The sequence below is a fragment of the Nerophis ophidion genome, linkage group LG24 (genome assembly GCF_033978795.1).
Source record: "Nerophis ophidion isolate RoL-2023_Sa linkage group LG24, RoL_Noph_v1.0, whole genome shotgun sequence".
NCBI classification, from domain to species: domain Eukaryota; kingdom Metazoa; phylum Chordata; class Actinopteri; order Syngnathiformes; family Syngnathidae; genus Nerophis; species Nerophis ophidion.
The window spans coordinates 10,106,052-10,133,069 of record NC_084634.1 but is presented as its reverse complement, the minus strand read 5'-3'; the positions used below and the strand labels follow the sequence as shown (position 1 = coordinate 10,133,069).

The window sequence follows — 27,018 nt, the reverse complement described above, 5'->3', positions numbered from 1 at the left end:
GGTGCCTGTCGGCTATCATTTTGAGAGAATGTTTCCGTCTCTTATTGTCTTCTTCACTTTGTGACACGAGTCCTAAATGGCTCTTTGAATGGTAAAGGATACGGATCCCTGAACCATGTACATCAAAAATTTCCGAATGATTCAACCGCCACCCGGCCGAATCTAATTAAAATAAATTTTTTCGTCATGTCACCCGCCCGACCCGCGGATAAGTAGTAAGTACACAAGAACACATATGTACTTACTATTAGTAGCCAGTAAAAGTAACAGTATGTACTTACTATTACTAACCAGTATAAGTAGTCAGTACACAGGAACACATACAGTATGTACTTACTATTACTAACCAGTATAAGTAGTAAGTACACAGGAACACATATGCACTTATTATTACTAGCCAGTAGTAAATACACAGGAATACATACAGTATGTATTTACTACTACTAGCCAGTAGAAGTAGTAAGTGCACAGGAACGCATATGCACTTACTATTACTAGCCAGTAGAAGTAGAAAGTACACAGGAACACATATTTACTTACTATTACTAGCCAGTAAAAGTAGGTACACATGAACTCATATGTACTTACTATTATTAGCCGGTAGAAGTATTAAGTACACAGGAACACTTTTTCATAACATGGTCACTCCTGCCTAGTTTTTCTTGTTATATTCTTATTTTACTGTTATATTTTTATTCCTATAGTTGCTTTTTATTTTTATTCTTATTGTAATATTTTTCTATTTTGTTTCCATTCATACCCCATTATTTACTTTTTAAATTGATCTCAACTCTGTACACTGCAACAGGAATTTAAATTTTCCTTAAGGAACTCTCCTGAAGGAATCAATAAAGTATTATCTATCTATCTATCTATATGCACTTACTGTTACTAACCAGTAGAAGTAGTAAGTACACAGGAACATGTGTACTTACTATTACTAGCCAGTAGAAGTAGTAGGTACACAAGATCACATATGTACTTAGTATTCCTAGCCAGTAGAAGCAGTAAGTACACAGGAACACGTGTACTTAGCATTACTAGCCAGTAGAAGTAGTAAGTGCACAGGAAAATATATGTACTTACTGTTACTAGCTAGTAGAAGTAGTAAGTACACAGGAAGACATATGCACTTACTATTACTAGCCAGTAGGTACCCAGGAACACATATGTACTTAGTATTACTAGCCAGTAAAAGTAGTAAGTGCACAGGAACACATATCTACTTATTATTACTAGCCAGTAGAAGTAGAAAGTGCACAGGAACACATATGTACTTACTGTTACTAGTTAGTAGAAGTTAGTAAGTACACAGGAACACATATGTACTTACTATTACTAGCCAGCAGAAGCAGTAAGTACACAGGAACGCATATGTACTTACTGTTACTAGTTAGTAGAAGTAGTAAGTACACAGGAACACATATGTACTTAGTATTACCAGCCAGTAGAAGTAGTAAGTGCACAGGAACACATATGTACTTACTGTTACTAGTTAGTAGAAGTTAGTAAGTAAACAGGAACACATATGTACTTACTATTATTAGCCAGTAGAAGTAGTAAGTACACAGGCACACATATGTACTTAGTATTACTAGCCAGTAGAAGCAGTAAGTACACAGGAATACATGTGTACTTAGCATTACTAGCCAGTAGAAGTAGTAAGTGCACAGGAACACATATGATCTTACTGTTACTAGCTTGTAGAAGTAGTAAGTACACAGGAAGACATATGCACTTACTATTACTAGCCAGTAGGTACCCAGGAACACATATGTACTTAGTATTACTAGCCAGTAAAAGTAGTAAGTGCACAGGAACACATATCCACTTATTATTACTAGCCAGTAGAAGTAGTAAGTGCACAGGAACACATATGTACTTACTGTTACTAGTTAGAAGAAGTTAGTAAGTACACAGAAACACATATGTACTTACTATTACTAGCCAGCAGAAGCAGTAAGTACACAGGAACGCATATGTACTTACTGTTACTAGTTAGTAGAAGAAGTAAGTACACAGGAACACATATGTACTTAGTATTACTAGCCAGTAGAAGTAGTAAGTGCACAGGAACACATATGTACTTACTGTTACTAGTTAGTAGAAGTTAGTAAGTACACAGGAACACATATGTACTTACTATTACTAGCCAGCAGAAGCAGTAAGTACACAGGAACGCATATGTACTTACTGTTACTAGTTAGTAGTAGTAGTAAGTACACAGGAACACATATGTACTTAGTATTACTAGCCAGTAGAAGTAGTAAGTGCACAGGAACACATATGTACTTACTGTTACTAGTTAGTAGAAGTTAGTAAGTACACAGGAACACATATGTACTTAGTATTACTAGCCAGCAGAAGCAGTAAGTACACAGAAAAACATATGTACTTAGTATTACTAGCCAAAAAGTGTACTAAGGATCTAGTCACACAACACGTCACTTGACAAGAATCTTGATGGAGCCGTCATTCAGGAGGCTGAATTCATCTGCAATCACAAGTTTCTTTCTCACCCTTTTGGGTCCAGCAGATCCCGGACCTTCTCGTTGTAGATCTCCATGTAGGAAACCTCCACAGTGAAGCTCTCTCCCTCACGAGCTTCCTGCACAGTCCTGGAGAACAAGGAGCTGCACAGGCGAGGGATGAGACCAGGCTGCTCTGCAGAACCCATCATGGTGTACGACTTCCCAGAACCTGGACGGGTACAGGTACAAGTAGAGCAACAAGTACAGGAAAACCCACACTGTAAATCTTCCTACCTATCTTACATAAGTCAATTAATAATACTTGACTTTATAAGTCATACGTTCATGAGTTTTCATGATGTGCTCATTAAGTATCGGACTGATATTCTTTGCCGTGTTTCACTATCAGCAACTACTGACATGACCATGGTTAAGTATTGTACTTAAAGAGGAACTGAATTTTTTTTAGAACGTTGCCTATCGTTCACAATCATAATGAGAGACAAGAAGACATCTTTTTATTTTATTTTAAAGATGGTAAACGCCTGTAAGATGTGACTAATGTGGGTCACCGTTGTTGTCATCAAAATCTCAAAAACTATTTCAAAACCCTCCATCAACTTTATATATACACACTGCAAGTATATATATATATAGATATATATATACATACATACATATATATATATACATATACATACATACATACATATATATATACATATATATATATACATATATATATACATATTATATATATATATATATATATATATATATATATATATATATACACATGTAGGAACAATATGTAATATAGAGAATATACACTCTGCAAGTATATATATCACTGCAAGTATATATATATATATATATATATATATATATATATATATATATATATATATATATATATATGCAGTAACAGACACCTTCATAACAATATGTAATATAGCCGATATACACACTGCAAGTATATATATAAATATATATATACACAGTGGGGCAAAAAAGTATTTAGTCAGCCACGGATTGTGCAAGTTTTCCCACATAAAATGATGACAGAGGTCTGTAATTTTCATCATAGGTACATTTCAACTGTGAGAAACAGAATGTGAAAAAAAAAATCCAGGAATTCACATTGTAGGAATTTTAAAAAATGTATTTAAATTATGGTGGAAAATAAGTATTTGGTCAACCATTCAAAGCTCTCACTGATGGAAGGAGGTTTTGGCTCAAAATCTCACGAAACATAGCCCCGTTCATTCTTTCCTTAACACGGATCAATTGTCCTGTCCACTTAGTAGAAAAACTGCCCCAAAGCATGATGTTTCCACCCCCATGCTTCACAGTAGGTATGGTGTTCTTGGGATGCAACCCAGTATTCTTCTTCCTCCAAACACGACAAATTGGGTTTATACTAAAATGGATACATGGATGATACAGCAGAGGATTGGGAGAATGACATAAGGTCAGATGAAACCAAAATAGACATTTTTGGAATAAACTCAACTCGTCGTGTTTGGAGGAAGAAGAAAACTTTTTTCCGAGGAGACACGGAGCTCACCCGCCGGTCTTTCTTTCTTCGGACATGCATCCGCCCTGATACAGTCTTGGTAGTAGCGTTGTGTTTGTAGCACGGTCCAAGATTATTTCTTGACAGTGTCTACTGTTTAACATCAGTATACTGTAGCTATTAGAAACCGAATACTGTATTTGTGACAGTATTACAGCGGACATCATGCGCTAGTCCACATGGGAAAAAGTGGTCTTCCTCTGGCAAAACACTACTGCCACCAAAATCAACCAAAACTGAAAGTTCTTAAGTGGGGCTTTAGGGCTGGGTAATAGCGGTCTGTAAAGCTACTAGTAGAAGAAGAATGCTCTCAGGTTATTTTTAATGCATGCTTATTATTATTTAGTGTTAGACTTACCTGTTTGCCCGTAAGCAAAGATGCAGGCGTTGTACCCCATGAAGGCGTTGTCAAGTAAACTCTCGCCAAGGCATTGGAACACGACTTCTTGTCCTGCACACATCAACAACGCTGAAGGCCCGTTGCACGTTCAAATGAACTCCACAGATAAAGAAACAAAGACCCAGACAATGTATGTTTCATCTGAACATGTGAAGATGACGGACAATGGACACGGTAATCTCTTGCCCTCACTCCATATCGAGTTCAGCTGAAGAGATGACCGAAACGCAAAAGTCGGATAAAAAGCAAACCTGCAAACTTGTCCTTCTGAGTTTCATCCATGGACCAGAAACAGTGATCGTAGGCAAACACCTGATGGCACACATAAACAAATACTCTACTAGACTCTGAAAACACAAATGAGACATTTTTTTGTGTGAAAATACGAACCTTTGGCTGATTCCTGGGGAGAAACAGATAAAAATGTCAGTAGGAGTGGAAACGAAATGCATGTAATTTCCTGACTATAAGACGCTACTTTTTTTCACGGGCTTTGAACCCTGCGGCTTATAAAACGGTGCGGCTAATTTATGGATTTTTTTTCACTGGTGGTCATTGTGAAAATAGTTGAGAAAAACAAAGCAAATACACGTAAATGGTGTGTTAATTGTTTGTGCTATGGCGCCATCTTTTGGACAAGTTTGCTCACTGCAGGTGCTAATGTGCTGCCCTGCCATTCTGTTTAGACCAGGGGTCGGGAACCTTTTTGGCTGAGAGAGCTATGAAAGCCAAATATTTTAAAATGTATTTCCATGAGAGACATAAAATATTTTTTAACAAGGAATACAACTAAATATGTGCATTTTTAAGTAAGATCAACATTTTTAGAGTAAAATAAGTCTCTTATTCTTTTTTATAACATTGTTATTCTGAAGCTAACCAATAATAAAATAAAATACTTCTTACCATTATTGCGACTTCTAGAACAGGCGCGGTAGAAAACGGATGGATGGATTAAAATGCATGAGATTGTTTTATATTTTTAACATTATTGTGATTACCAGCGGAATTCATATTTACTTGTTGTTTTAAGCAATGTCAGGTAAGATTAATCTGAGAGCCAGATGCAGTCATCCAAAGAGCCACATCTGGCTCGAGAGCCATAGGTTCCCTGCCCCTGGTTTAGACTGAGCCTTTAACCAGAAGTAGAAGTCCTGTTTTGTCTTCTAGCCGTCCATAGCGTTCCTACTTATCTGCATTCTTCATTCATCGCTCCAAGAAAGTTTCACAACATAACTAAAACAATTCTTGCTTACGAATCCGTGACATGTGATATGTCTGTAGGAGCGTTTTCATGCATATTTGGAATTGCTATCATAGTGTAATCAAGCCAGCGTTGTTAGCATTAGCTAATATGCTAACCCATTTATGAGTGTCAGTGTTAGTATTACTAACTTACAATGGCATTCTTTTTGTATTGTTTCACTTTTGTAGTTTTATTGAGGCCGTTTAGCTGATTAGAGAGCTAGCTTCCGCAGCTAGTGGGTCCATGACGATGACTTCTGTTTTGTTTGATCAGCTGTTTTACTGCCGTGTTACAGACACTGTTTGGAAACGATTAAGGTATGTAAAAAAAACGTTTGCATCTGACCAACTTGACGCTTGAAAAAGCCTGGGTACTTTAGCAGCCCTTTGGGTTCAGAATGACCAAAATCTTCAGTAACACTTTAGTATAGGAAACATTTTCACCATTAATTAGTTGCCTATTAAAGGGGAACATTATCACAATTCCAGAAGGGTTAAAACCAATAAAAATCAGTTCCCAGTGGCTTTTTTTATTTTTCAAAGTTTTTTTCAAAATTTTACCCATCCCGGAATATCCCAGGGCCTGATTTTCGCTATCTGTGAAGCCACCGTCCATTTTCCTGTGACGTCATCCAGTGATGCCAATACAAACAACATGGCGGATACCACAGCAAGATATAGGGACATTAGCTTGGATTCAGACTCGGATTTCAGCGGCTTAAGCGATTCAACAGAATACGCATGTATTGAAACGGATGGTTGGAGTATGGAGGCAGATAGCGAAAACGAAATTGAAGAAGAAACTGAAGCTATTGAGCGAATAGCTATTGACGCTAGTAGGCCATGTCTGCCTTAGCATCGCCGGTAAAATGTGCAGACCAAACGATCGGGACTTTCGCATCTTGTGACACTGGAGCAACTTATATCCGTCGATTGGTAAGTGTTTGTTTGGCATTAAATGTGGGTGGAGGGAAACGCTTGATGCAAATATAGCTAGAAATGTACATACCGCTAGCCTAAATAGCATGTTAGCATCGATTAGCTGGCAGTCATTGTGCGACCAAATATGTCTGATTAGCACATAAGTCAATAACATCAACAAAACTCACCTTTGTGATTTCGTTCACTTTATCGTTGGAAATGCATCTGCTTTGAGTGTCGCAGGGTATCCATTCATCTCTGTGCCATGTCTGTCGTAGTATCGCCGAAAAAATGTGCGGACCAAACGAGGGACTTTCGCATCGCTTGACACTGGAGCAACTTAAATCCGTCGATTGGTAAGTGTTAGTTTGGCATTAAATGTGGATGGAGGGAAAGGCTGGATGCAAATATAGCTACAAATGAGGCATAACGATGCAATATGTACATACAGCTAGCCTAAATAGCATGTTAGCATCGATTAGCATGCCGTGCTAATCGATGCACATTCTACGTAAATCAACTTGAATCCATCCCTGATCGTGTTGTTACACCCTCAGACAACACACCGACGAGGCATGATGTCTCCAAGGTACCGGAAAACAGTCGAAAAAACAGAAAATAACAGAGCTGATTTGACTTGCTGCGTGTAATGTGTTTGAGAAAATGGCGTTGACTACCTAGGTGACGTCACGTTTTGACGTCGTCGCTCCGAGAGCAAATAATAGAAAGGCGTTTGATTCGCCAAAATTCACCCATTTAGAGTTCGGAAATCGGTTAAAAAAATATTTGGTCTTTTTTCTGCAACATCAAGGTATATATTGACGCTTACATAGGTCTGGTGATAATGTTCCCCTTTAACATGCAAATTAGTAACATATTGGCTCTTAATTAGTCATTATTAAGTACTTATTAATGCCTTATTCTAACCTACTCAGTGGCCTAGTGGTAAGATTGTCCGCCCTGAGATCGGTAGGTTGCGAGTTCAAACCTCGAGTCATACCAAAGACTATAAAAATGAGACCCATTACCTCCCTGCTTGGCAATCAGCATCAAGAGTTGGAATTGGGGGTTAAATCACCAAAAATGATTCCTGGGCGCGGCACCGCTGCTGCCCACTGCTCTCCTCACCTCCCAGGGGGTGATCAAGGGGATGGGTCAAATGCAGAGGACAAATTTCCCCACACCAAGTGTGTGTGTGTGACAATCATTGGTACTTAAACTTTAACTTAACCCTAACCTCCTAACCCTGACCAAATAACTCTAAATTAAGTCTGTTACTTACAATATGTTCCCTTAGTGTCCAAATAACTCTTAATTAAGTCTTTGTTACTTAGAATATGTTCCCCATACTAAAGTATTATCAAAACCTCAGACCTTTGATATTAATCTGTTGGTTTTATGGCAATAGACACACATACAATAGTAGTACTTTTTATTTTCATCCAGATAGTAAAAAATCACTTCTTTGTTTGAAATGTTTTGAAGTTACTGTCTTTGAAGTGACAAGTTTTTGATCAAAGGTACTTTTCCCAACCAGTCTTTCTTATCTGGATACTTGCCAACCCTCCCGATTTTCCTGGTAGACTCACGACTTTCAGTGCCCCTACCAAAAATCTCCCGGAGCAACCATTCTCCAGAATTTCTCCCCATTTCCACCCGGACAACAGTATTGTGGGTGTGTCTTAAAGGCGCGGCCTTTAGCGTCCTCTACAACCTGTCGTCACGTCCGCTTTTCCTCCATACAAACAGCGTGCCGGCCCAGCCAGATAATATATGCGGCTTTTACACATACATAAGTGGATACAAAGCATACTTGGTCAACAGCCATACAGGTCACACTGAGGGTGGCCGTATAAACAACTTTAACACTGTTGCAAATATGCGCCACACTGTGAAACAGTGTTAAAACAGAAACCAAACAAGAATGACAAACACATTTCGGGAGAACATCCGCACCGTAACACGACACAAATACAACATAACAAATACCAAGAACCCCTTGGAGCACTAACTCTTCCGGGACACTACAATACACACCACCCGCTACCACCCAACCAGCCCCTCCCCAATCTCTCGAATTCGGAGGTCTCAAGGTTGGCAAGTACGCTTATCTGACCTCAGGCCTTTTTAGGCGTGACAGATAGGTGTCCCACTGGAACATGTACAGTACAAAAAGACAGTTTAGGTGTCCCACTGGAACATGTACAGTACAAAAAGACAGTTTAGGTGTCCCACTGGAACATGTACAGTACAAAAAGACAGTTTAGGTGTCCCACTGGAACATGTACAGTACAAAAAGACAGTTTAGGTGTCCCACTGGAACATGTACAGTACAAAAAGACAGTTTAGGTGTCCCACTGGAACATGTACAGTACAAAAAGACAGTTTAAGTGTCCCACTGGAACATGTACAGTACAAAAAGACAGTTTAGGTGTCCCACTGGAACATGTACAGTACGTAAAGACCGTTTAGGTGTCCCACTGGAACATGTACAGTACAAAAAGACAGTTTAGGTGTCCCACTGGAACATGCACAGTACAAAAAGACAGTTTAGGTGTCCCACTGGAACATGTACAGTACAAAAAGACAGTTTAGGTGTCCCACTGGAACATGTACAGTACAAAAAGACAGTTTAGGTGTCCCACTGGAACATGTACAGTACATAAAGACAGTTTAGGTGTCCCACTGCAACATGTACAGTACGTAAAGAGTATTTTAAAAGCATTGGCACAGTTCACCAGAGGTAGACAGAAATAATAAATGATCAATTTTTAACTGGACAATGAACAACGTAAGAGCAAAGTTAGTAGATAGATGATGTATGTTTCTATTCATACTGTAATATTGTATTTATTGCATTTAAACTTAGACTTAGACAAACTTTAATGATCCAGAAGGGAAATTGTTCAACACAGTAGCTTAGTTACAATGATGGAAACTGTAAGGATGGAAAGGACAATGCAGGTATAAATAGACTAGGTATAGCAATGTAAAATATAACATATCTGCGAATATATACAATATATACTCATCATGTGTACAGTATATTATATATACAGATATGATATGTCTATAACATATATACAATATATTAAACTAGACAAGCACATGCAATAATGTGAATGTCCAAGCAAGTAGACATGTCAATGAAGAAAAGTAGTGATGGCCACCCAACGTGAAACAAGGCCTCTCTATGTGAGCGTCATTGGCCCATGAAAGAGCAACTTTAAGTCTTGTCCTCTACTGGGCCGCCAAGCACATTCCTGAGATACCTGGCAGCGAGTAGCAGCTCTAAGTAGTCGCTAAAGGAAAGCAGATATCAGCTCGAAGGAGTCGCTAAATGAGAGAAGATACCAGCTCTAAGGAGTCACTAAAAGGAAAGCAGATAACAGCTCTAAGGAGTCCTATCACATTGTGTTGTGCACTACAAACTCAAACGCGTTTTGTGTTGTCGTAGAAGCTAGCTTACCTCTACCCGTTTTTAGCTTTTACGGTTAATACCGTAGCATGCCGATGTGTTTGTACACCAGAAAAACAGTTCCTCAGTGTTCGCTCCTGCAATAACAATGTCGCTACAGCTTGGTTATTATACAGGTTACAGAACGTAAATTAAGTGTTTCATGACAGTCTTTGAATGCATTTTAAAGTGGTTTAGAGGATGAATTGATTAATGCTGAACTGCAAAAAGTCCATCCATCCATCCATCCATTTCCTACCGCTTATTCCCTTTCAGGGTCGCGGGGGGTGCTGGCGCCTATCTCAGCTACAATCGGGCGGAAGGCGGGGTACACCCTGGACAAGTTGCTACCTCATCGCAGGGCCAACACAGATAGACAGACAACATTCACACTCACATTCACACACTAGGGCCAATTTTTTAGTGTTGCCAATCAACCTATCCCCAGGTGCATGTCTTTGGAAGTGGGAGGAAGCCGGAGTACCCGGAGGGAACCCACGCATTCACGGGGAGAACATGCAAACTCCACACAGAAAGATCCTCAGCCTGGAATTGAACCCAGGACTGTAAGACCTTCGTATTGTGAGGCAGACGCACTAACCCCTCTGCCACCGTGAAGCCCCACTGCAAAAAGTCAGTGTTCAAAAACAAGAAAAAAAAAATACAAAAATTAGGGGTAATTTATTTGAACTAAGCAAAATTATCTGCCAATAGAACAATAAAATTTGGCTTGTCAAGACTTTCCAAAACAAGTAAAATTAGCTCACTTAAAGGCCTACTGAAACCCACTACTACCCACCACGCAGTCTGATAGTTTATATATCAATGATGAAATATTAACATTGCAACACATGCCATTACTAAATTACAATTTTAAATTTCCCGGGAGGTTCGTCTTGAAAACGTTGTGTAATGACGTGTACACAAGACGTCACGGGTTTTAAAGGGGAACATTATCACAATTTCAAAAGGGTTAAAAACAATAAAAATAAGTTCCTAGTGGCTTGTTTTATTTTTCGAAGTTTTTTTCAAAATTTTACACCTCCCGGAATATCCCTAAAAAAAGCTTTAAAGTTCTTGATTTTCGCTATTTGCGATGCGACTGTCCATTTCCCTGTGACGTCATACAGGGCTGCCAATACAAACAACATGACGGTTACCACAGCAAGATATAGCGACATTAGCTTGGATTCAGACTCGGATTTCAGTGGCTTAAGCGATTCAACAGATTACGCATTTATTGAAACAGATGGCGAAAATGAAATTGAAGAAGAAACTGAAGCTATTGAGCGAATAGCTATTGACGCTATTCGGCCATAGCATGGGTGTACCTAATGAAGTGGCTAATAGCATGGCTGCCTTATTAGCATCGCTGGTAAAATGTGCGGACCAAACGATCAGGACTTTCGCATCTTGTGACACTGGAGCCACTTAAATCAGTCGATTGGTAAGTGTTTGTTTCACATTAAATGTGGGTATTTAGTTTCAAATGTACATACATAGCGTAAATAGCATGTTAGCATCGATTAGCATAGCATGTTAGCATCGATTAGCTGGCAGTCATGCTGCGACCAAATATGTCTGATTAGCACATAAGTCAACAACATCAACAAAACTCACCTTTGTGATTTCGTTGACTTAATCGTTGCAAATGCATCTGCAGGTTATCCATACATCTCTGTGCCATGTCTGCCTTAGCATCGCCGGTAAAATGTGCAGACACTCTGGCACATTCAATGGGGGTCTGGCGGCAGATTTCTTGCCAGTGGTGCAACTTGAATCCCTCCCTGTTAGTGTTGTTACACCCTCCGACAACACACCGACAAGGCATGATGTCTCCAAGGTTCCAAAAAATAGTCGAAAAAACGGAAAATAACAGAGCTGAGACCCGATGTTTGTAATGTGAAAATGAAAATGGCGGGTGTGTTACCTTGGTGACGTCACGTTCTGACGTCATCGCTACAAGACCGATAAACAGAAAGGCGTTTGATTCGCCAAAATTCACCCATTTAGAGATCGGAAATCGGTTAAAAAAATACATGGTCTTTTTTCTGCAACATCAAGGTATATATTGACACTTGCATAGGTTTGGTGATAATGTTCCCCTTTAAGGAAATATGAGCGCTGCACACACATACAGCTAAAAGTCGTCTGCTTTAACGGCATAATTACACAGTATTTTGGAGATCTGTGTTGCTGAATCTTTTGAAATTTGTTCAATTAATATTGGAGAAGTCACAGTAGATAGATGGAGTTGGGAAGCTTTAGCCTTTAGCCACACAAACACAAGGTGATTCCTTGTTTAAAATTCCTGGAGGTGAAACTTTCCTATGAATCAGAGCGCGGTCAAGCCAACATGGATCCCTACCAAATGTCAACCAGCAGGTTTCGGTGAGAAAATTGTGGTTAAAAGGTCAGTTCTTACCGGAGAAAAGCTGAGCTTGTGCCGTCCATAGCTGCCGTCGACTCCCCTGAGACACTGAGCATCAAGACACCCGTGGACACACACTTCCGAATATCAGGTACTGTTAAACTCACTAAAACACTAGCAACACAATAGAAAGATAAGGGATTTCCCAGAATTAACCTAGTAAAAGTCTCTAAAAACATCGGAATCTGTCCCAATGCAATCGTTTATTTTTTTAATCTTTTTTTTTTCTAGTCCGTCGCTATCAATATCCTCAAACACGAATCTTTCATCCTCGCTCAAATTAATGGGGAAATTGTCGTTTTCTCGGTCCGAATAGCACTTTTTGTTGGAGGCTCCCATTAAAAATAATGTGAATATGTGAGGAGCCCCCACACGTGTGACGTCATCGTCTGCGACTTCCGGTAGAGGCAGGGCTTTTTTGTCAGCACCAAAAGTTGCGAACTTATCGTGGATGTTCTCTACTAAATCCTTTCAGCAAAAATATGGCAGTATTGCGAAATGATCAAGTATGACACATAGAATAGACCTGCTATCCCCATTTAAATAAGAAAATCTCATTTCAGTAGGCCTTTAAAAGAACCCAAAAATACCTTAAAATAAGTATATTCTCACTAATGACAAATGCACTTTTCTTAGTAGAAAAAAAAGAGAGATCTTTTTGCACAATATGTTGAAAAATATTCTTAAATTAAGTAAATGATAGTGCCATTATCTTGACATAATGATATGTGCTCAGCATTACATATCTGGAAACCAGCAAACTTGTACTAAAAACAAATTTATTTTATGTAATGGAAAGACAAGGCAACCGGTTGTTACTCTCGGGGTCTCCTCGCTGCTCAGGCAAATCATATGGTCTAAAAATGCATTTTTCCATCGACAACATGACATCATCGTGCCAAGTGTGTGCTCTTTCAGTCAATTAGTGCACATATATACAGCCTGCCCCCCCGGCCAAAAATGTTTTAATTGTAATTTTGAAGAATTTATCTGAATGTGCATGAACTATATCTGTTCATAATTGTTAGAAATGTCACATGTTAAATGTTTAAATATTAACTGTCAGTTTACTGTACTGTGCCAACTGTACTACTATGCAAGTACGTATTTTCTATTGTTTCATTGAATATAAAACAGCAAAATCCATTTGGTCATCATCCGTTTTAATTATGAGACAATTGTGTCAAAGTCATGATTTTTTTTTTTCATGCTTTGGAATAAGAATTTATTACTTTAAAAAAGTAGTTTTGTACTTGTGAGTGTTGATGGCACGGCTTTGCAACAGTTGATATTCTAGTTTCAAGCATGTTTTACTCAATATAGGTCATCAAATCTTAGCAACAAGCTGTAATATCTTCCTGAGATAATTTAGGACCAAAACACTTAAAACAAGTAAAACACTAACATAAAATCTGCTTAGTGAGAATAATTATCTTATGAGACAGAAAATAAGCAAATATCACCCTTAATTGAGATATTTAATCTTACTTAGATTTCAATTTTTGCAGTGCATTAGCTGCATTGTTGGCCACCAAGAACGAGACAATTTTTACATGTTGTGAATTATATTTATATAGCGCTTTTTCTCTAGTGACTCAAAGCGCTTTACATAGTGAAACCCAATATCTAAGTTACATTCAAACCAGTGTGGGTGGCACTGGGAGCAAGTGGGTAAAGTGTCTTGCCCAAGGACACAACGGCAATGACTAGGATGGCGGAAGCGGGAATCGAACCTGCAACCCTCAAGTTGCTCGTTAGAATGAAAAAAAAAACAACCAAAACATTCTGTCTTCTTGTCTCTCATAATGATTGAGAACAGTACATTCCCCCAAAAAAGTGCAGTTTTTGATTGATTTATTGAAACTTTTATCAGTAGATTGCACAGTTCAGTACATATTCCGCACAATTGACCACTAAATGGTAACACCCCAATAAGTTTTTCAACTTGTTTAAGTCGGGGTCCACGTTAATCAGTACATGGTACAAATATATACTGTCAGCATAATACAGTCATCACACAAGTTTATCATCAGAGTATATACATTGAATTATTTACATTATTTACAATCCGGGGTGGGATGTCGAGGGGGTGTGGGGGTTAGGTTTAGTTGCTTTCAGCACTTCAGTCATCAACAATTATATCATCTGAGAATTGGACATTGTAACAATGTAGGTCTGACTTGGTAGGATATGTACAGCGAGCAGTGAACATAGTGAGCTCGGAAAGCATAAGAACAAGTATATACGTTTGATTATTTACAATCCGGGGAGGTGGGATGTGTTGGGGCGAGGGTGTTAGTCTAGGGTTGTAGTTGACTGGAGGTGTATTTTAGTGCTGTTTTGAAGGAGGATAGAGATGTACTTTCTTTGACACCTGTTGTGAGTATCTTCCATATTGATGTGGCATAGAAGGAGAATCTTTGTTAGATGGGAATCTGGGTTTAACGCGGTTTGTGGAACTCCCCCTGGTGTTGTGGTTATGGCGGTCATTTACGTTATGGAAGTAGTTGGACATGTACATCGGTATCACGGAGGTGTAGCAAATTTTATAGACTTGGCTCAGTGCAAGTTGTTTGACTCCGTCCTCCACCCTGAGCCAGCCCACTTCGAAAAAGTGGGTAGGAGTGATGTGTGATCAGGGGTGGAGGTCTAGAAGTAACCGGACTAGCTTGTTCTGGGATGTTTGGAGTCTAGAGTTGAGGGTTTTGGAGGTGCTGGGGTACCAGGAGATGCAAGCGTAGTCAAAAAGGGTTGAATGGGCGTTCCTGCTAGAATCTTAATGGTGCTTTTGTTGACCAGAGAGAAGATTCTGTAGAGAAATCTTGTTCGTTGGTTGACCTTTTTGATTACCTTGGTTGCCATTTTGTCACAGCTTCTAGAATGGAACCTATGTAGGTGACCTCATCTTTCCTGGTGATAACAATGTCACCCACTTTAATAGTGAAGTCACTGACTTTCTTAAAGTTGATATGGGACCCAAATAGGATGGATTCCGTTTTACCCGAGTGTATGGATAGCTTGTTGTCAGTGAGCCAGGTGCAAATTCTACAAAATTGGGCACTAAGGATTTTTTCCACCTGTGACTTGTCCTTGCCGGATACCAGCAGGGCCGAGTCATCCGTAAACAGGAACAATTCACAGGTGCATGCTGATGACATGTCATTGACGAATATAAGGAAAAGTAAAGGTCCTAATATACTGCCTTGGGGGACTCCACAGCTTACTCCAGGTAAGATTGCATCCAGCTCTACGAGGTTTTATCAAATCTGATCGCTCTGAGCTTATCCAACAGAATAGCGTGGTTAATGGTGTCAGGCCTTCTGAAGGTCCAGCTTGGGCTGGGTGATATATTGATATACGCGATATATTGCGGGTTTGTCGTAATATTAGAGTATACGTTCTCACGCAGTTGTTTTTAGCTGCGGGCATTACACTACAGCAGGGGTGCCCATTACGTCGATCGCGAGTTACCAGTCGACCGCGGGGGGTGTGTCAGTCGATCTCCAGCCAGGCTTTTAAAAAAAATAGACCTAAAAATTAGTGATCATCAATCTTCACCAAGACGTCACTTAAATGACATTCACGGTACCGGAGGGTCTTGTGAGATGACGCTGGCTGCTGCAAGATCATTATTATGAAAATATGACCGAGAGGAAGGCGAGAAACACTTATTATTTCAAAAGACTCTCGCGCCGTACCTTCCGTCAAAACTCTAAAGGCCGACTGCACATTTCTTATCTTCACAATAAAAGCCCTGCTTCATGCTGCCTGCGCTAACTAAATACAGAGTCTCGGAAAACTGGCGTGCACAAGCGATCCCTCAGAAAGCTGGCGTGCACATCACTTGTGCACGCCAGCTTTCCGAGACTCTTATTTTGTTAGCGCAGGCAGCATGAAGCAGGGCTTTTATTGTGAAGATAGGAAATGTGCAGTCGGCCTTTAGAGTTTTGACGGAAGGGACGGCGCGAAAGTCTGTTGAAATAAAAAGTGTTTCTCGCCTTCCTCTCTGTCATTTTTTCATAATAATGAACTGGCAGCAGCCAGCGTCATCTCACAAGACCCTCGGGTGCCGTGAATGTCAATCAAGCAAGCTACGGAATTTGCCGCGAATGTTTTTCTTGTAAAGTGTATGGAAGCTGGATGAATTAGATGCCAAAAAGCAACTACTTTCATGTGGTATTGTACAGAAAGGACAACTTTTTTTCTCCTCCATTTGAAATTGTGGGCGTTATCATCATTACTGTCTGATTCCAATCAATGCAAGTCATCAGAATCAGGTAATACACCAACTTATATTCTTGTCTTTGTGAAAGAAAGACATCTATATGTGTTACACATGCTTGTACTATCATTAAACACAATGAACTTGTTTACAAAAATGTCTCTTTCATAAATAAATAAATATAAATGATATATATAAATGAGGTAGATCCCTTCGAGTTGGTCAATTGAAAAGTAGCTCGCCTGCAGAAAAAGTGTGGGCACCCCTGCACTACAGGCTCTTCTCACTCCTTCTTGTGTCTCCTTCGCACAGAGTGTAAGCGCAGGTTCTTACACACGTCACAAACTGTCACGTCATACGTCAAATACGTATACGCCCTCGCCCAGCAGAGAACTAGCAGCGTGGCTGACGTTAGCCGTGATGCGAGCGGAGTGTTGCGAAGGTGCGAAAGAAGATGCGAATCTGGTAACAGATGAAGGAAGAATTAATTCCCAAGAAAAACAGCACGGGGTCCATCGTCTGGCGGTGGTTCGGCTTTAAGTGGGAATATGTCGAATAGACAACTTTAATTTGTCAAGTGTGGGGCACAAGCGTTGCTACCAAAATTAGCATTACTGCTAATATGTAGCATCATTTGAAAAGTCACCTGTTAATAACTTTAATAAATAAGTTTTGGTAAATTGACTTAGTTGTGATTTCCCTCTGCATGAAAGTTTAAAATGAGCATATATTAATGCAGTATGAACAAGAATGTTTTAATGTAGACACATAGAATCATCATCCTGCTGTGATTATATGTATCAAGTGTTCATTCAAGGCTAAAGCAAAATACCGAGATATATATCGTACATCGCGATATGGCCTAAAAATATTGCGATATTAAAAAAAGGCCATATCGCCCAGCCTTAGGTACAGCACGACCATGCCGCAGTATTTGCCCGCGTCCACCTCATGTTTGATGTGGTCGGTCAGATAGAGAAGGCATGTGTCAGTGGAGTGATTGGTTAACCTTTAAGTCAACAAACCGCCGGCTGACGTTCTCACAAACTAAAAGCACACTGGGAAATTAGGGAGTGGGGGAAAGACATGATAGTAATCGAACATAATAAATGGTGTTATATACAGTATATACTTTTTGTTTGGTGGTGTATTGCAACATTTTCACAAGGACAAATATGGGCTTTTGCCTCAAACAGTTGAATTAAGGATTTCGTAAGTAACCTGCCTGACCACAAGCCCTTCTAGGCAGGAGAGTTCAGGTGCCTCACTGACACACTGTATTGACGATTTAACAGTAAATAGTAAAGACAATACCGCGTTAAAGTTAAAGCACCACTGATAGTCACACACTAGCACACTAGGCGTGGTGAAATTACTCTCTGCATTTGACCTATCCCCTTGTTCCACCCCCTGGGAGGTGAGGGGAGCAGTGAGCAGCAGCGGTGGCCGCACCCGGGAATTATTTTGGTGATTTAACCCCCAATTCCAACCCTTGATGCTTCAGTGCCAGGGTCCTATTTTTATAGTCTTTGGTATGACCTGGCCAGGGTTTGTATGACCTGGCCGGGGTTTGAACTTGTAACATACCGATCTCAGGGTGGACACTCTAACCACAAGTACACTGAGCAGGCAAACTTGTACTTATTAAACATTGCTGCTGATTAGGCAACTCCTGATTCAAAAGATGAATATATTTAATGTAACATATGATTCTTATTGCAATGAAAGAAGAATGTTGTCATGAAATAAGATGTTTAACATACTGGACCACTTGTCTTTTAGTAGTAAGTAAACAAACAAATGATCCTAATTAGTAGGACGTATGCAGTAACATATTGTGTCTTATCTCATTTTATTATTAAGTCAACATTGTTCATCTACTTGTTCATTTCCTGTTAATATTGGCTATCCAATATTGGAATCCTTTTTATTATTTTATTTTTTTTATTTGTCATGAAAAAGGGATGTTTTTGTCATGAAAAAGGGATTTTTTTGTGGTTGGTGCACTCATTTTAAGTGTATACTGTGTTTTTTATGTTGATTTAATAAAAAAAATCGATTTTTTATTTTTAATAAAAATGAATTAAAAATTATTCTGCGGCCCGGTACTAATCGGGCCACTGCTCTACAACCCCGAGTGTATATACTATAGAGCAGGGGTGTCCAAACTTTTTCCACAGAGGGCCGCACACGGAAAGATTAAAGCATATTTTTCATTTTCAAACCATTACAAAATATACGGATTCTTTTTTCTTTTTTGTTACCTTTAGGGGTCCCGGGGACCATAAAGGTCTGAGTTAATAAAATGTTAAAAACAAGTCAAATTTTTATTTATTTATTTTATTCAACACTTACAGTAAATCTTTACAGTATGTCAACCTCAGGTTGATATAAAGTTTAAAAAAAAAAAAAAAAGGTTTTATGCCTTTTCTGTCAAAGACAACTTTGTTTTTATAATAAAACTGAAATATGCAGTATTTCCCCCCCTGCCCAAAACATTCAGAAAACAATATTAATGTGAAGAAATTACAGACTTAAATAGATCAATAATGCAGGACACCATTGATTTTAATTAATTATTATTTTTGAGTAATCACACTAAAAAGATAAATGAAATCCCATTAAATATATTTGGGATCCAAAAGGTGCCCCACTCATAAAGTGATACATTTTTATTATTATTTTTTTTTTACTTTCAACACTTAAGTTACGAAATCAACTTCAGATATATCTGTCCATTTTAAGTTTGAAATATGATTTTGTTTGTTTATGCTCTTTTGTCAAAGAAAGTGCTGATGTTTTTGTATAGCAACCACACAATATATGCATAAAAATATTTGAAATAATTGCAGCATTGAATAGGTAAATAATTCATTATAACATTTTTTTTTTTTTTTTTTTTTTTAGCAATGGCAAAAAAAAAAAAAAAAAAAAAAGATAGACATAAGAAAAAAACAGCCTGTATCGCATCTTTGTGTCAACATTACAACTTTTTTTAGTTAGATTTGACCTCATTCCATCCATCCATCCATCCATTTCCTACCGCTTATTCCCTTTCGGGGTCGCGGGGGGCGCTGGCGCCTATCTCATTCCACTTTTTTTTATTTTTGCAATAGCATTTCCAGAATGTGTGGCGGGCTGGTAAATAAGTAGCTGCGGGCCGCAAATGGCCCCCGGGCCGCACTTTGGACACCCCTGCCATAGAGTATACTTATGTAAAAAAACTAAATACAACAGCATTTTCTGCCACGAGCACGTGTAAACTGGATGTAAAAACCCACTTTGCTCCGTGGTGTAATACGACTGATTGCTGTACTTTTGTGACGAACAATGTCCGTCATTTGATCAAGGCTAATACAGTTAAAGATAGCTTTTTAGTGCAATGGTGGCTGCTAGAGTACATGTTAATGTTTCAAACAAGACTGGGCAGTGAAGGACACACCCTCAGCAGCAGGAGCTAACCAGACAGGCGGGTTACGAGCGCAGTCCTGCCAGGTGGAACAGCAGCTTGTCGACACATGACTTGGGAAAAACATTTCACCACCACTTGTTTGCTTTTCTTCCCGAAACAAGTTCCGAATACAAAATTGTTCCCGGCAGATAGCGCAATATAGAAACATCTTATTATTTCTAAGTAGCAGGAGAGTGTAAAATCAAGTTGACTTTATTTGCTTATGTGTGTTTTGTTGTATCCATTCAACCATATACAATTGTAATGTCGCAAAGTATGTGAAAAAGTAACCCAACATGTCATAAGATGACATTCAGTCGGCCAGTTTGAATATTCCGCGCCGAATACCTTCGGTAAGACTAGAATTGAGCAATCCAAGTCTCAGACTAGATGTGACCAGTTTCACACTAGATGTGACATACTAAGTCTCAGACTAGATGTGAACAGTTTCAGACTAGATGTGACCAACTAAGTCTCAGACTAGATGTGACCAGTTTCAGACTTGATGTGACCAACTAAGTCTCAGACTAGATGTGATCAATCTAAGTCTCAGACTAGATGTGACCAATCTAAGGCTAAAACTAGATGTGACCAACTAAATCTAAGATTAGATGTGACCAATCTAAGTCTAAGACTAGATGTGACCAATCTAAGGCTAAAACTAGATGTGACCAACTAAATCTAGTATTAGATGTGACCAATCTAAGTCTCCGACTAGATGTGACCAATCTAAGTCTAAGACTAGATGTGACCAATCTAAGTCTAAGACTAGATGTGACCAATCTAAGTCTAAGACTAGATGTGACCAATCTAAGTCTAAGACTAGATGTGACCAACTAAGTCTGCGACAAGATGTGACCAATCTAAGTCTGCGACTAGATGTGACCAATCTAAGTCTCCGACTAATTGTGACCAATCTAAGTCTACGACTTGATGTGACAATCTAAGTCTCCGACTTTATGTGACCAATCTAAGTCTCCGACTAGATGTGACCAATTTAAGTCTCCGACTAGATGTGAATAATCTAAGTCTCCGACTAGATGTGACCAACTAAGTCTCCGACTAGATGTGACCACTCTAAGTCTATGACTAGATGTGACCAATCTAAGTCTCCGACTAATTGTGACCAATCTAAGTCTCCGACTTGATGTGACCAATCTAAGTCTCCGACTTTATGTGACCAATCTAAGTCTCCGACTAGATGTGACCAATTTAAGTCCCCGACTAGATGTGAATAATCTAAGTCTCCGACTAGATGTGACCAACTAAGTCTCCGACTAGATGTGACCACTCTAAGTCTGTGACTAGATGTGACCAATCTAAGTCTCAGACTTGATGTGACCAATCTAACTCTCTGACTAGATGTGACCAATCTAAATCTCCGACTAGATGTGACCAATCTAAGTCTCCGACTAGATGTGACCAATCTAAGTCTCCGACTAGATGTGACCAATCTAAGTCTCCGACTAGATGTGACCAATCTAAGTCTCCGACTAGATGTGACCAATCTAAGTCTCCGACTAGATGTGACCAATCTAAGTCTCCGACTAGATGTGACCAATCTAAGTCTCCGACTTGATGTGACCAATCTAAGTCTCCGACTAGATGTGACCAATCTAAGTCTCAGACTAGATGTGACCAATCTAAGCCTAAGACTAGATGTGACCAATCTAAGCCTAAGACTACATCTGACCAATCTAAGCCTAAGACTAGATGTGACCAATCTAAGTCCCCGACTAGATGTGACCAATCTAAGTCTCAGACTAGATGTGACCAATCTAAATCTCTGACTAGATGTGACCAATCTAAGTCTAAGATTAGATGTGACCAATCTAAGTCTAAGACTAGATGTGACCAACTAAGTCTAAGATTAGATGTGACCAATCTAAGTCTAAGACTAGATGTGACCAACTAAGTCTAAGATTAGATGTGACCAATCCAAGTCTCCGACTAGATGTGACCAATCTAAGTCTGCGACTACATGTGACCAATCTAAGTCTGCGACTACATGTGACCAATCTAAGTCTCCGACTAAATGTGACCAATATAATTCTCCGACTTGATGTGACCAATCTAAGTCTCAGACTAGATGTGACCGATCTAAGCCTAAGACTAGATGTGACCAATCTAAGCCTAAGACTAGATGTGACCAATCTAAGCCTAAGACTAGATGTGACCAATCTAAGTCTCTGACTAGATGTGACCAATCTAAGTCTCTGACTAGATGTGACCAATCTAAGTCTCTGACTAGATGTGACCAATCTAAGTCTCTGACTAGATGTGACCAATCTAAGTCTCTGACTAGATGTGACCAATCTAAGTCTCTGACTAGATGTGACCAATCTAAGTCTCAGACTAGATGTGACCAATCTAAGTCTCCGACTAAATGTGACCAATCGAAGTCTCCGACTTGATGTGACCAATCTAAGTCTCCGACTAGATGTGACCAATCTAAGTCTCCGACTAGATGTGACCAATCTAAGTCTCCGACTAGATGTGACCAATCTAAGTCTCCGACTAAATGTGACCAATCTAAGTCTCCGACTAGATGTGACCAATCTAAGTCTCCGACTAGATGTGACCAATCTAAGTCTCTGACTAGATGTGACCAATCTAAGTCTCTGACTAGATGTGACCAATCTAAGTCTCCGACTAGATGTGACCAATCTAAGTCTCTGACTAGATGTGAGCAATAGAAGTCTCCAACTAGATGTGACCAATCCAAGTCCCCAACTAGATGTGACCAATCTAAGCCTAAGACTACATCTGACCAATCTAAGCCTAAGACTAGATGTGACCAATCTAAGTCTAAGACTAGATGTGACCAGTTTCAGACTAGATGTGACCAACTAAGTCTCCGACTAGATGTGACCAATCTAAGTCTCTGACTAGATGTGAGCAATAGAAGTCTCCGACTAGATGTGACCAATCCAAGTCCCCAACTAGATGTGACCAATCTAAGTTTAAGACTAGATGTGACCAACTAAGTCAAAGACTAGATGTGACCAATCTAAGTCTAAGACTAGATGTGACCAGTTTCAGACTAGATGTGACCAACTAAGTCTCCGACTAGATGTGACCACTCTAAGTCTGCGATTAGATGTGACCAATCTAAGTCTCCGACTAATTGTGACCAATCTAAGTCTCCGACTTGATGTGACCAATCTAAGTCTCCGACGAGATGTGACCAATTTAGGTCTCCGACTAGATGTGACCAATCTAAGTCTCCGACTAGATGTGACCAATCTAAGTCTTTGACTAGATGTGACCAATCTAAGTCTCCGACTAGATGTGACCAATCTAAGTCTCCGACTTGATGTGACCAATCTAAGTCTCTGACTAGATGTAAACCAATCTAAGTCTCCGACTTGATGTGACCAATCTAAGTCTCTGACTAGATGTGACCAATCTAAGTCTCTGACTAGATGTGACCAATCTAAGTCTCTGACTAGATGTGACCAATCTAAGTCTCTGACTAGATGTGACCAATCTAAGTCTCAGACTAGATGTGACCAATCTAAGTCTCAGACTAGATGTGACCAATCTAAGTCTTCGACTAGATGTGACCAATCTAAGTCTCAGACTAGATGTGACCAATCTAAGTCTCAGACTAGATGTGACCAATCTAAGTCTTCGACTAGATGTGACCAATCTAAGTCTAAGACTAGATGTGACCAGTTTCAGACTAGATGTGACCAACTAAGTCTGCGACAAGATGTGACCAATCTAAGTCTCCGACGAGATGTGACCAATTTAAGTCTCCGACTAGATGTGACCAATCTAAGTCCCCGACTAATTGTGACCAATCTAAGTCTCCGACTAATTGTGACCAATCTAAGTCTCCGACTTGATGTGACCAGTCTAAGTCTCCGACTAGATGTGACCAATTTAAGTCTCAGACTAGATGTGACCAAGCTAAGTCTCCGACTAAATGTGACCAAGCTAAGTCTCCGACTAAATGTGACCAAACTAAGTCTCAGACTAAATGTGACCAAGCTAAGTCTCCGACTAGATATGACTAATCTAAGTTTAAGACTAGATGTGACCAACTAAGAACCAAGACTAGATGTGACCAATTTAAGTCTAAGACTAAATGTGACTAATTCAAGTCTAAGACTAGATGTAGACCAATCTAACTCTAAGACCATGAACTGATTAAGTCTACTCAGATCATAGGTGAAATATCTTCTAAGACAAACAAAACAGTCCAGCTGCAATCGATTAAATGTCCTGAGATTGTTGTTGACGGGGGAAGGGATCTGTGGTTCCTCCTCTACATCACGGATCATGTGACTGGCTTGCGCATTATCTCTCAAAATGTCTCGGGAATCTTTGTGAGATTGATACTATTTAGATCATAAACTTTGGAAGTGTTTTAGTGTTATAAATCAGATATTTACAGTATGATCCATTCATCCATTTACTACCGCTTATTCCCTTTGGGATCGCGGGGGGCGCTGGTGCCTATCTCAGCTACAATCGGGCGGAAGGTGTGTACACCCTGGACAAGTCGCTACCTCATCGCAGGGCCAACACGGATAGACAGACAACATTCACACACTAGGGCCAATTTAGTGTTGCCAATCAACCTATCCCCAGGTGCATGTCTTTGGAAGTGGGAGGAAGCCGGAGTACCCGGAGGGAACCCACGCATTCACGGGGAGGACATGCAAACTCCACATAGAAAGATCCCGAGCCCGGGATTGACCACCAGACTACTCAGGACCTTCGTATTGTGAGGCAGACGCACTAACCCCTCTGCCACCGTGAAGCCTGATATATATGATAATAGCTTCAATATAGAGACAACTTGTTCGTATACTCTACTGGTGATTTAAACTTGGTGCAACAAGACAAGTAGCGTACTCCCCTAGGCTAAAATTCATGTTTTCATTTATTAGATACAGATTCAATTGTCCGAAAAGAAGTTGGAAAAACACGTTTAATTGATTCTCTGCAAATCCCTGTAGCTTCCTGTATTTACCACATTCTCAGTAATTTATCAACAATGTAAACAAGAATGTAAACATGTAGACTTAAGGGAGACCGGTGACGTAGCTAGGTACGTATTTCAATCTAAAAGTGGTAGTGAAGTCACTCTCCATGTGTGCACCTCATCTTTCCCACGCAAAAGGGCACATTGAAAACAACAGCTTGTGTTTAAAGTCACAGGAACAAGTCGGGTGCAGCCATTCATTCATGTTGTGAACAGAAATAATTAACACCATTTGTCGCTGACAGATTCATTTGGCGTTAATGGTCAGTGACACCATCGCTTGTGTTCTTCGTACAGAAACGAAAATGCACGTGTCAACATTTTGAATTGTATATGTTTCATTTTAGACACATTTGGAACGTGATTGAATACATTTGTTAAATACAACCATATCATACTAGATTAGATTAGATTAGATTAGATAGTACTTTATTTATTCCGTCAGGAGAGTTCCTTCAGGAAAATTAAAATTTTCAGCACAATCCCATTCAAGTTTAGACAAACATTACAGGGAGACAGAACAGGATCGCTGAAAAAAATAGAAGATTAAAATAAAAAAAATAAAAAATCGGTCTTAGCCTGGGCCCTGGAGAGGGGGTGCAGACTGAGGCTAAGGGAAAATAAAACAACTCATAGCCATGGTACACAGCCCTCTTCCATGTGTGTAAGAGGGAAACATAGAACATCAAAGAACACAGAGGACATTAAAGACATTAAAGCAGCAGATACAACCAGACACTTCTACATACAGCTATGAATAAAAAGTAAAAGAAACATATGCACTGTTGTGGTGCATATGGTGGTGTACTATAACCATATTATAACCATACCATATTACAACTATATAACAACCAGATTATACCATACACCAGGGGTCACCAACGTGGTGCCTGCGGCCACCAGGTAGCCCGTAAGGACCAGATGAGTAGCCCGCTGGCCTGTTCTAAAAATAGCTCAAATAGCAGCACTTACCAGTGAGCTGCCTCTATTTTTTTTTAAATTGTACTTATTTACTAGCAAGCTGGTCTAGCTTTGCTCGACATTTTTAATTCTAAGAGAGACAAAACTCAAATAGAATTTAAAAATCCAAGAAAATATTTTAAAGACTTAGTCTTCATTTGTTTAAATAAATTCATTTCTTTTTTTTACTTTGCTTCTTGTAACTTTCAGAAAGACCGTTTTAGAGAAAAAATACAACCTTAAAAATTATTTTAGGATTTTCAAACACATATACCTTTTAAAATCCTTCCTCTTCTTTTCCGACAATTTAAATCAATGTTCAAGTATTTTTATTTTTTATTGTAAAGAATAATAAATACATTTTAATTTAATTATTCATTTTAGCTTCTTTGACGAAGAATATTTGTGAAATATTTCTTCAAACTTATGATTAAATTTTAAAAAAAATATTCTGGCAAATCTAGAATCAAATTTAAATCTTATTTCAAAGTCTTTTGAATTTGTCTTCGTTAGAAATATAGCTTGGTCCAATTTGTTATATATTCTAACAAAGTGCAGATTGTATTTTAACCTATTTAAAACATGTCATCAAAATTCTAAAATTAATCTTAATCAGGAAAAATTACTAATGATGTTCCATAAATTCTTTTTTAAATTTTTTCAAAAAGATTCAAATTAGTTAGTTTTTCTCTTCTTTTTTTTCGGTTGAATTTTAAATAGTCTAAATTGAAGATGAACTATGTTTCAAAATTCAATCATTTTTTTTCCTATTTTCTCCTCTTTTAAACCGTTCTTTGTTGTTTTTTTCATCATTTATTCTCTACAAAAAACTTTCCGTAAAAGGAAAAAAATGTGTGACGGAATGACAGACAGAAATACCCATTTTTT

The 27,018-nt window shown here is 39.0% G+C and overlaps 1 protein-coding gene across 2 annotated transcripts in view; it reads right to left on the bottom strand.

Moving 5' to 3' along the window:
- The window catches only part of LOC133542292 (kinesin-like protein KIF13B), a 116,492-nt gene that overhangs the window by 72,683 nt on the left and 16,791 nt on the right, over window positions 1-27,018 (bottom strand). For both annotated transcript variants that reach the window (XM_061886283.1, XM_061886284.1), the window contains exons 4-7: window positions 4,838-4,850; window positions 4,699-4,759; window positions 4,406-4,498; window positions 2,520-2,700 (exon numbers count right to left, since the gene is read on the bottom strand). In XM_061886283.1, coding sequence (XP_061742267.1) covers window positions 2,520-2,700; window positions 4,406-4,498; window positions 4,699-4,759; window positions 4,838-4,850 — 348 coding nt within the window. The remainder of the gene's footprint in view (window positions 1-2,519; window positions 2,701-4,405; window positions 4,499-4,698; window positions 4,760-4,837; window positions 4,851-27,018) is intronic.